Consider the following 12,006-nt stretch of genomic DNA (forward strand, 5'->3'; position numbering starts at 1 on the left):
TATTTTTCCCATGAAGCTGTATACCTGTGTATAGCGTGTTTGTGTTTCCATCTGTCTGTGCATCTTTCTTTTTCTCTCTTCTTCTCTCTCATTCAGTGTCTATGTTCCCACCACGTCACTCCTGGTCCTGCCACTAACTGGGTCTCTCCCTCTTTTTCCTTTCTCTCTTTAAATGCTACCTCTCACACGCTACTTCCCCCTATCACCCCCTCCTACCTCGCTGCACCGGTGTCTAAGTGTAGCACTGTCCACTGCATGGAGTGTGCCACTGTCTGCAGGTTGTATGGTGGTGATATTTAAGGCTGCATGCAACCAATATGGGGGGATGGAGGTTGTATTTAAGATTGCTTTTTGACCATCTGCAAGGGTTTTAGAGGGGTTAAAGTGTCAGTCTGGTATTGGTGGGAATTCACAGTTACCTTTTGATGTATTTAGTTGACTTTTCCTCTGATAGTGGCTTTAAGTGACGTGGCTGGAGTGAAGATGATTTATTACACTTTTATTTATAAAACTTGCTGAATGTGAAACATTGCTTCGACAGTAGCAACAGTATCTTTCAACAAAGCACCAATTATGTTGTTATGTAACAAAACACAGCGGCGGAAGCTCAGGGTATATGCATGCATTTAGTATAAAGCCATATGTGATTCGGCTGTTGGGATGCAGCTCAGCTCAATATGAGTCATAAGAGAGGCCCAGAGGAGAACGGCTATAAACGGCAGCACGTACATTCGCACTCAAACACAAGTACACATAAAACACATATTGCTGTCACACACACAGTTAATCAAATACCTTGGGAAAGCAGTCCAGTGACAGCTATCTGAAATGGTCTGCTTACATCTCTGTTCACTAAACCAAGATTCTTATTTGAAAATGTAGCTGTTACAGAGTGCAGTGATATTGTTAAAAGTCCAACGGGGTAAGAAACACAAGCAGAAACGTGATCAGACAGGTTGTAAACAAACCCCCAGGTTTGACATAAGGTAACTTATCTGGAAGAAAAAATGCGGTGAACAATTAAATTATTACCTTTCAACTTGAGTGCCGAGTACGTAGAGTAGTTCTTCCCAGGGGGTACGTGGAGAGACTGGAGTGACCCAACTACTTAAAAAAATGGGTATTAATAATATAAATAATTAGCTAGTTAGTTAGCTTAAAACTGATTGAACTGTTGAAAAACTCAGTAGGCTTGGATAGACTGTGCATCCCCTCTGTGCGAACTGGACATCAGCTGCATTGAGACATCACATTAAAGGAAGTGACCCACACCAGCCGCGTCGCTTGCCACCTCAGTATCTGACTGCACAGCTGCCTCTGAGCTACAGTGCAGTAATGTGTTAACTGAACTGATCTTTCCCTCCCTCATTCCTCCCGCTTCAGATGATGGTCAATAGGACTACTGAGGTATACACACGCTCCTTTAATTCTCCACAGATTCACTATACACTCCCATCCCTTTGGTTATTTCTCTTTTCTTTCCTTCCACCATTTATTTTTTCCACTTCCACAGCACTGCATGGTGTAAATAAAGAATCATTTGGTTCATTTCCCCACTGTTTTTGTTGGTTTGGTATAATAATAGGTCAACATGCACGGCTGACACGAATGGCGAAGCTACTGCCGTGTGTCCTGCGCTCAGGCACCGCACACAGTCTGCTTATCTTTATTTTTTGGCTTTCAATTTAGTTTATTCATATTCTTTCTGTATGCATTTTCATTCTTTGTTTCCAGTTTATATTAATTATCTCACCGGCTCAGAAAGCCCCTTTTGTTTTTGTCATATGTGACCCTTATGAATATCTATAAACGACATCATTATTGAGATGTATGGTTTATTGATTTGTTTTATATGATTACATTTTCCTCCTGCAAGGTTTTGATTTGGTGAATACTGTGCTGATGCATTTTAAGTACAGCTATGAATGTATATTGTCCACTGGTCTGTCTTGTAATTTTGTCTGTTTATGTCATGTTGCATGATTTCTAGAGATGCACTATGAACTACCTAGTTTAAAACAGTATTGGTGAAATAACTGCAAATATTATAGTATACTGCATACAATATTCTTCATGTGTGGAAGTCAATTGCTGCCAAAATAAAAATGAAATTGTTTACTCAAATTTAATTTAAATTTCCATCTGTGTGCCCATGGTATATGATAAAATTGAAATTAAAATGAAAAATTGGAAAATGCATGAATACTGCCAAAACAAAAACTTTCAATACATTGTCTGCCATTATGAAAAGTCAAGTGAAAAGTCATTTTCATTCCTAATCTGTATGGCAGTGTTTTACTTTGAAGTAAACAGAAAATTATTTGCCAATAAAATGTTTCACTTTAATTTTAATTTTGTCAGTAATTATGCATTTTTTAACCTGATAATTAAAATGCAAATAATTTATTTAATGTACACACAAATGGAAAATTTAAATTGCCAAATGATATTGCAATATTGGCAGCCCTGGTCATCCATATTCAACAGCTTCCTGAGCAAGTAATTCAAATGCATGCTCTTCTATAGAAGATCTTCCAATTAGTGGTATATAACTTTCACTCTTTTACTACTACAAACAATGCAAATCAATAATGGCATGGGAAGCTTATAAAGCTTTAACAATATGACCTGCTTGGCCAAAGACTTGGCGTTGAATAGCATGTTGCATCCACGCTACCTTAATTTGCACCATTCTAAGCTTTTGACTGTGTAAAGTTTTTAAACCATCACGTTAGTCACTGTATTCTTCACACTTTTGTAAACAACTTTTTCACATTAAATCGGACCACACTTACAGAATGGCAAGGTAAGGCAAGAATTTCACAACTACTCCAACCTGCTCTGCAATCTCTAACTTTTCTCATATACTTCTCATTGCTAACTCTAATACTTCTATGATGTACAGTTAACATAGTGCACTTTGGTGTTGATCAGAAATCTCCTCCTTATCTGACACTATGATTTTACTATAATTTGGTTTTGTTTGGGTAGCTAATATTGTTTCTCCATCTTCATGTCAATCTTGATGACAATCTGTGTGTACTGTACATCTATCTGTTCTGCTTTCGTTTCTGTCCTTTTCGTTTCTTATTGGGTTTTGAATCCGAGGGAAAAACCTTTACTTTTGTTTCTGTGGATAAACTGCATGGAAGTGACGTGTCTGAGTGTGTTTTGGGGTTGTGTGTATGGGTGCTACACATCCTGTCTTGAATATTTTAAAACATTTTGAGTTTTTTTTTCTCTGTAACTTTTCTGTTTTCTTTGCTTTCAGTTTAGTTTTGTTCACCTGTGATGCTTGATGCTGCATGCTGGGGAGACTAAAGATCAAGAGACACGAGTCAAGGACATGAAGTAACAGCTAATGTCTGACCTCTCTACTCTTCTCTGTGTGTCTGTCTCTTTCCTGTCTGTCTTCCAGAGTGGATTCACCCCCCTGCATATCGCTGCCCACTATGGCAACGTCAATGTGGCCACGCTCCTGCTGAACCGAGGGGCAGCAGTCGACTTCACAGCAAGGGTAGGACCCCACACTGAGGAGTTACTTGGGTCTGATCAGTGCATTGAAAAACACAATTGAAAAACTTCTGCAAACTGTTCCTGTCTGCTAAATCTGGGGCTATTGATATATATGAAAATACAGCAGTCAGATGGCAGTGGACTGTCTCAGCTTCCATAATCACTGCTCCCATTCTGGGATCGATAAAGCATTGCACTGCTTTCCATGCGTGGTGTTCAGGCGTTACGAGTAGGGGCTGCGTTCACTACGACATCGAGGGGGGATCTCATTACAGCTAGACCTGGCTAGGACCCAGCAGGGATCTGCTACGGACCCTGTCACGGACCAGCCAGCCCTGCTGGGCGGCTGCATCTGTACAAGAACTCACACACACAAAGGAAGCCCTCTACAAGCGGGTCCTCGTCTTTTAATCAAGGCTTTGAAAAGGCCAGGCATTGTCTTTCTTAATCCTCAGCTACACATCGTTTACTTTCATGTCTGGCCATTCAGATGTGTGTTTTGTCCCTGCAATCATCCACAAAACAGATTCAGAGGTCTTATTTTTAGCCATATAGATAAAAATAGCTCTCTCACCTTCCACGCTGTGAGAAACAAGAAAAAGAAAAACACACATCTTGCTCTTTTACATGTACATGTATTTACTGATGAAGTATTTCTCCTGAGCCTCATGGGATTGCTTTTGTGGCTAACAAGGAGGTTGCAGAGATTTTGAATCCTGTGTGGTTCAAATGTTTGAGAGAATGGACTCATCTTCTGTCTGTATGAGCCCAACCATCCTCACCTACTGGTTTAAGGAGAAATTATGAATAAGAGAGCATAGAAACGAAAAGCACCAGACAAAATTGAAATGAATATAGAGTTTATTTGGAAATATGTTTAAAGTGTTAGTTGATTAATTAATAAATTGGATATACAGTAAGTGGCATCTGTTATTTTATTTTTTGTCTTTAAATTAAAGATCAAACTGTAAATTCAATTCTCTATATACTTAGTATTACTGTTGGAGCAGCAGTAGTGTGTATAGTACTTAGTATATTACATTTTAACATGCATGGTATATATTATTTCAACAGGTTTGTTTATTGATTATGAGATTTTACATTTAATTGTTGTTTTACTGTGAGTATGGTTCATATTTTTTGATTTCTATACATTACTATAGTACACAGACAATAAAATACTATAACATTCTCCCTTCATACGCAACAATATGCAGTATTTTCAGAGTGTGAATTCAGTTAGTCAGTATTTTAATGTGTCTAAGACAAAATACTTTCCACTAAAAGTAATGTTTTCTCCCCCCTGTAGAATGGCATTACTCCTCTACATGTGGCGTCCAAGCGTGGCAACACTAACATGGTTGGCCTGTTACTGGACCGTGGCTCTCAGATTGACGCTAAAACGAGGGTGAGTATCATGAAAAACATGAAAATATGATCTCCACTAGTGAGACAGATGTGACTATGAGCTTAAAGCTGTTGTTTTCGGTTTAGCCTCAGTGGGTCAGTGGATTAAGTTCAGTATCACACTGGTCATCCTGACCTCTGCGTGGTGTTATTTTGCCAGTACCAGATAGCATGACACTCGTGTGATATTAGCTGTATTCTAACCCACAATCCGGCAACACCAACATCCAGCCTGTAGGTAGGACAGGACTCAGGTTAAACCACTGACCTCAACTGATCAGACTCACTTGGTTAAAGAAGTACTTGAATGACATCACTGTTGTTGGTTCTGTAGGATGGTCTGACGCCCCTTCACTGTGCGGCTCGGAGTGGACATGATACATCTGTGGAGCTGCTGCTGGAGAGAGGAGCACCCTTGCTGGCCAGGACCAAGGTACGGTCAAGAACTCAGTGGTGTAGTGCCGGGTATACAGAGCCCAGTGTGCTTTAAGAGGTTTTCTACAGCCAAAGAATTGCTGTAAAATGCAGACTGGGCCTCTAATTGAGACCTGCTTTTATTTGTCAAAATGTGTAGCCACACCAGATTAATGAACATATTCATATTTGACATAAAGTGGCCTCGCTAACGAGTTAGCAAGCCATTGCCTATTTACACATTCAGCCTGATGAATGTAAGTCTAATACTCGTTCTACTTCTAGCTCTGCTTCCATTCCCACCAGCTCCTGAGTAAAAACATCTGGCTCTTTAGCTGCTCAGTGCTGCACCAGCTAGTTGCGAGCTAGGTCTTCATGAAAAAAGAGGCCCACTTACACTCTTAAACGGATTTTTCTTTCAATCAGAAGGTCCTTTTAAAAATCCTGGTTTCATATACACCCACAACAATGATCTAAGAGTCGGTAGTTTCTGCATTACACAGCCTCACAGCCGTTCATCAGAAATCGCCCTTAGCATTTATCTCCATCAAACTAAATGGTCTCTCTTTCACATTTTAGAATGGGCTGTCTCCTCTGCACATGGCGGCACAAGGCGACCATGTCGAATGTGTCAAACACCTCCTGCAGCATAAGGCTCCTGTTGATGATGTCACGTTGGACTACCTGACAGCGTTGCATGTGGCAGCCCACTGCGGTCACTACAGAGTCACCAAGCTGCTACTAGACAAGAGGGCCAACCCCAACGCCAGGGCACTGGTACGATGCAGAGAGATTGTGTGACTTTTACAATCCTCTTTTCAAAGGGATTCTTTGGTCAAGCTACAGGTCTTAGATGCTTTAAGGTGAGGATTTATTTATGTTAAATATTGTTGTGTGTGTGTGCCACGTTTCTCCGACAGAATGGCTTCACTCCACTGCACATAGCCTGTAAGAAGAACCGAGTGAAAGTGATGGAGCTGCTGGTCAAATATGGAGCCTCCATCCAGGCCATCACAGAGGTATGTCACATAACTGAGCTGCTATCACATGTCTGCCGTAACCAACCATCCAGAGAGGAGCATTAGAATAGTAGTGGATACAGGAGGTTAATGAGTTTAGGTTAACTATGTTGCGGATTTCAATTAATACAGAACAATACTATTTAATTAATGACTATAACTTAAGGTTGACATGCTGATGTGTTCAGGTGGGGGAGACTTATGAGGCGTTAGTAAATTGGACATTTGAGTTACAACAATTGCCAGATGACAATCCATTCTATATTGTATTTTAATAAATTTGATGAGCTCTCCTTGAGTAAGAAATTGATGTTTGACATGACTGTCGATCCATTTCTTCCGTTTTTACTTCCCCTTCAGTCTGGTTTGACTCCCATCCACGTAGCAGCCTTCATGGGTCACCTGAACATCGTCCTGCTGCTGCTGCAGAACGGAGCATCGCCCGACGTCAGCAATATTGTGAGTGACAAGCCGATCAGGGAGAGGGCAGTTATTTTTAAGTGACAAAAGTGTGTGAACAGATTACAGTGATCAGTCAGCTGATGCATATTTCAGTTAAATATGTGTGTGTGTGTTGACTCTGCTGAGCCATATGTTGCCGTGTGTTGTGCATACAGCGTGGGGAAACAGCGTTGCACATGGCAGCCAGGGCAGGGCAGGTGGAGGTGGTCAGATGTCTGCTGAGGAACGGAGCAATAGTGGACGCCAGGGCACGGGTGAGACTGCTGTTCTCTATAGTAGCACACCCAGTAAACACCTTCTACTGTAGTGTTCTGCCACCATGCAGAATAAGCTAAATGTTCATGTCGTCTTTAGGAGGACCAGACTCCCCTCCACATTGCGTCCCGTCTGGGAAAAACTGAGATTGTGCAGCTGCTGCTGCAACACATGGCTCATCCAGATGCTGCCACAACCAACGGCTACACCCCCCTCCACATCTCCGCCAGGGAGGGGCAGGTGGAGACAGCCTCTGTCCTGCTAGAGGCCGGAGCTTCACACTCACTGGCCACCAAGGTGGGTTGAGGAAACATGTTTTGTCTTTAATTTTGACTACTTTCACACCAACTAATTCATACAAGCATTCTAGGAGCATTCACTATTTCACTCAGTGAGGATCAAAGGTAGCCGTTATAAAGTGGAGTCTATGAGGATAATAATATAATTAAGGAATAGTGGGAAATACAGTTATGATGAGAAAATCAATACCAATCTGTATCAGTATGTCTGTGTGTTAAGTACAGAGCTGGTGTCAGGGCATGTTTAGCCTAGCTTAGCATAAGACTGGAAGGAATGTAAATTGCTTAAAATGCTGCTCTGTGCACCCCCATTGGGTCTGCTGCTCTGTGCACCCCCATTGGGTCTGCTGCTCTGTGCACCCCCATTGGGTCTGCCCCACAGTTTGACAGCCACTGGTTTAACCACAACAGCTAATTCTGGACTCAAACAGAGGATTTTTAAGAAGAGAAGAAGAAATAGCGTGAGTGTGAGCACCCCTCCTGAATGCAGTCGGCCTTTAGTTGATAACAGGGGCCACCCCATTATCCTCACCCCTTCCACTCCGTCTTTCAGAGGCTGTAGCAGGCTCTGTTTTTAAGCTAGTGAAGAAACATGAAACATGCCATAGATGACATAACGCATCCATTGGTACCATGTCATACTAGCTAGTCAGGAAGTGGGCTAAATAACGAATCTCCCCTTTGCAGACATACCCGCTTAATATCATGCATTTTGGGGCAAAAACCATGCCGTTTTTTGCATGGGGAATAAATGTGTTAGTCTTGCCTAGTCTATTTGAATATTGCTGCATACTGGGGTCCATAAACAGTGTTGGAATTGCATTAATTGGGAATTAATGGAAAGATGAGACACGTACTGAGACAACAAAGTTGCAAACTGCTGTAATTGCTAGCCATCAGATGTCAGCATCTGCTAAAAATGTGTATTGTATGGTAATTTATTCCCCACAAGTAGAGATGGCAAGCATTGCTTTGTAACGATCTGGTTACTACAGCAGTAACAAAAAGGATATAAATCATAAACTGTAGCAGATAAGAGTAGGGAAAGTGACGAGCTACAAACCAACAATTTCTACAACAAAACAACCCAATCTGTTGAACTAATACTGCAAATGCACAAATCCACTAAAGAACAGATAGTACCAAACATACAGATGTAGACTACAAGAGCAACTCTGCTATAAGTGCTCATCCCATGGTGGAAGCCTCAGATAAAGAGGTTACATTGTTACTGTATGTGCAGGTCTCTGTCTGTTTGACCCACTTTAGATGAATGATTGATGAGGCTGTAAAGCTGCTGCTTCCCTCTCAATTGTACATGAAGTCTGAATGCAGCCATGTGATTTATTATATTATTATTTATTATCACAGTGTTCACTTCGCATCCAGTCCAGGACCCATTAGTCCTTTAGTTTATTCATACTGTAGTAAAGCTGAGACAAAGCGCTTTCTGAGGCATTCGTCAGGGTTCAGTACTTCTCCTCTCTTCCACTATGATGTCTCTCTCCTCTGTCTCTCTCTGGGGAGGAAGGGTGTGGCTGTCGCTATGGAAACCAAATCAGTGAAAGTTGTTGTCATGCAAGTGAAACACTCTCCATCCGTATAAGCATGTTCATAACAGTCCTTATCCTTTACTTAGAACACTGTCTCAGTATAGGGAAACCCTCTCCTCCATCCCTCTCCTCCATCCCTCTCCTCCTCTCCTTCCTTGTTTTTTTGTCCAATCAACTATTACATCAGATATAATCCACGGTTTGACAAACAAAGGATCGCTCCCTCCATGGGCAGGGCTAGGGCATAAACACACCGGTCATGTGGTTTCTGTCAGTCTAGTTCTGCATTTCAGAGTAGTTAAAGTGTGCCCCCTGCTGGTTGCATTGTGAAAGTTAAAAGGCTCAATTTAATATTTTTGGTTTAAGATTACATAGAATTGCATCAGCACGTCAGCAGGCGGGTTTTATTATTGTTTTATGTTATAAGTGGTGGTGAGGATAGCATGTATACATTGATAATATGTAGCTATGGATAAATGTGAATGTAAATGAAAAAAAAAACATCTTTTTACTGACTCCCTGAGGTCTGAAAACTTTTAATACAATAAACTGTTTTTGTGAGGGCACATAATTAAACTGCATTTTATTGAATTTTTTTATCTTATAAATTAGTCTTCTAATATATGCCAAAAGCTCAGTTTGGGCTGAAAAAAAGATATAGATTACTTACAGTACTCAAATCATAGAAATCTTTATGTAGAGAGAGATCAGAGGCCATTATTGATGAGGTCTGACTGTATTCACTGTCTTTAAAGACATTTCTCAATATGCATACTCTCCCTGTTTCTCTCCACAGAAAGGCTTTACTCCCCTGCATGTTGCCGCCAAGTACGGCAGCCTAGATGTAGCCAAACTTCTGCTGCAGCGCCACGCTCCACCTGATTCTGCTGGGAAGGTATTCATCCAAAATAAAAAACTTTTTAACTGTATCTTTGTAGTTCTTATGGTACAATCTATGAGATGATGCGTATGATGGTATAAATATGACACAAAGCGAAACCAGTCTCTAAGTGTTTTGTTGAACCCTTTTCCTGCATGTAAATAAATAAAGTTGTGTTGCTATGTTTCTGTATTGAGGTTAAGTTGCCTGCAAGAGCACCGGTAAGCCTAGTTTGAATCAAATCAGCCATTCCTTTCATCACATTAACTGTAATTTATTCCAGAAAATATAAAACAGATAACAGAAGCCTTTTACATCATTTTTCTTTGAATATGTTCGTCATAATAAGGAGCCACTCAGTGATCCTTCCAGCTTTTGCTGTCTAATATAACTCTAATTCGTCTTAATCTGCAGTCTTACCCCATTAACACTTGCTATATGTGTGTGTGTGTTAAAAGCTGGATGCTGCACTAACTGCTGTTTAACCCATGTGCACTCACCGTCCGTCCCTTACAGAACGGCCTCACCCCGCTCCATGTCGCAGCACATTACGATAACCAGAAGGTGGCGCTCCTGCTATTGGACAAAGGAGCGTCCCCGCACACCATGGCCAAGGTGAGAGTCCACAGAATTGTAGACACTGGGCTGGAGATACTGGGAGGGCTGAGTGGAAGGTTCATTGGAGTTTAGCCAGAAGGTGAAATTCATTTTTTATTTTTCATAGGTTTCTAAAATTAGCTTCAAACCCGCAGAACTTCCTCTGTATTAATTGATGAATTTAGGATTCAAATATTATGTGTTTTATCTATATTATGAATATGACAATGAAAATAATTTAACATAGAAAATGAGGCAGCAGGATTTGTCATCTGTGGCATGACCTCTCCACATTTAGCTCAAGTGGCGACAACTGAGCAAATTCCATTTGGCGAGGAAACCAAGAGATATGGTTGAAAGCTCTTTTTGTCAAACTACTATTTCCAAGTTCAGGAGTAAACTTTTTTGCAACTTTTCTGAAATAGCTGGCCACTTACTCAAACAGGAGGAAATAGTACCTTTCTTAGGGACTATTTTCAGTGGCGGATTAATCCACATTGGGGCTCTAGTAAGTATTTGAGGCAGCAGGACGGTGTATAAATACTACTACAGTGTGTGTTGATGGTGATGAAGGAACATGTCCTCCAGTGTAACAGTGTGGCTCATTGATGTTTGTTTTTAATAGTTTTTGGACAATAATAGAGCTCTATGGCAGGAAGAGGAAGATATGTAAAGCTTTGATATACACAGTACTTCTTAATAGATACATTTATTGTTGGATTTGCATATGGGATTTAGTGACAGTGAAAATATAGCCAGCCTTGTCCTTTAATAATAGTCTAAATGACGTAGTGAAGTGTGTACTTTACTCATCTTGAAAGTTTAACCAAAAGATTTCGGTATATGAGGGTTGAAGCCAACCTTCAGCAGTGACACAGTTTCTCTCCCCGTCAATCAGAACGGCTACACTCCTCTCCACATCGCGGCTAAGAAGAACCAGATGGAAATCGCCACGGTGCTGCTGCAGTACGAAGCCGAGACCAACATCCTGACCAAGCAGGGCGTCACGCCGCTCCATCTGGCCGCCCAGGAGGGCCACGCAGACATGGCTGCCCTGCTCATAAGCAAGGGAGCCCAGATCAACGTCCAGACTAAGGTAGTGTAGGAACCTGGGACTCCTCTACACAACATCACAAGTAGAACCATACAGAACAAGTGTTTTGTTGAGGTTTTCATTTATTTTGAGGAACACTGCATTAATTATACCAGTCATAGAAGTCCCGCTCATTTTTACTTTGTGCTCCAATAACAGTTGAGCTAGCTAATGTTCATCACTCATCAGCTATCTAGTTAGCTGGCTATTTGCTACAGAGCTTTTATCTTTTAACCATCTTCAAAATGTGGTTGCTTTTCAACATAGCTCGCACATAGCATGTCTAAGTACAGGAAAGTTGGCCGAGGTTCTAAAAGCATCTGGGATTTAGAGCCACCACACCAAGAATGATAACTATATATATATAATATAATATAACTCAAGTGGATGGCGGAGTACAAACCACAACTACAGAGACAACGCCTGTGGCGAACGTTATCGCTGGGATCGCTTTGATAAACAGTATTGTGGTATATAAGTTAAAAGCTTATAATGTATAATATATATGTAA

At 41.0% G+C, this 12,006-nt stretch overlaps 1 protein-coding gene across 25 annotated transcripts in view; it reads left to right on the forward strand.

Annotated features, from left to right (window-relative positions):
- ank2b (ankyrin 2b, neuronal) overlaps positions 1 to 12,006 on the forward strand; it is a 194,631-nt gene that overhangs the window by 135,541 nt on the left and 47,084 nt on the right. For 22 of the 25 annotated variants that reach the window (XM_051428993.1, XM_051428992.1, XM_051428986.1 and 19 more), the window contains exons 7-18: positions 1,384 to 1,407; positions 3,419 to 3,517; positions 4,826 to 4,924; positions 5,258 to 5,356; positions 5,917 to 6,114; positions 6,258 to 6,356; positions 6,717 to 6,815; positions 6,974 to 7,072; positions 7,173 to 7,370; positions 9,722 to 9,820; positions 10,322 to 10,420; positions 11,301 to 11,498. In XM_051428993.1, coding sequence (XP_051284953.1) covers positions 1,384 to 1,407; positions 3,419 to 3,517; positions 4,826 to 4,924; positions 5,258 to 5,356; positions 5,917 to 6,114; positions 6,258 to 6,356; positions 6,717 to 6,815; positions 6,974 to 7,072; positions 7,173 to 7,370; positions 9,722 to 9,820; positions 10,322 to 10,420; positions 11,301 to 11,498 — 1,410 coding nt within the window. The remainder of the gene's footprint in view (positions 1 to 1,383; positions 1,408 to 3,418; positions 3,518 to 4,825; positions 4,925 to 5,257; positions 5,357 to 5,916; positions 6,115 to 6,257; positions 6,357 to 6,716; positions 6,816 to 6,973; positions 7,073 to 7,172; positions 7,371 to 9,721; positions 9,821 to 10,321; positions 10,421 to 11,300; positions 11,499 to 12,006) is intronic. The other 3 variants (XM_051428987.1, XM_051429000.1, XM_051429011.1) reach the window with 1 other exon arrangement.

This window comes from Dicentrarchus labrax, unplaced genomic scaffold (genome assembly GCF_905237075.1).
Source record: "Dicentrarchus labrax unplaced genomic scaffold, dlabrax2021, whole genome shotgun sequence".
Lineage (NCBI taxonomy): Eukaryota > Metazoa > Chordata > Actinopteri > Moronidae > Dicentrarchus > Dicentrarchus labrax.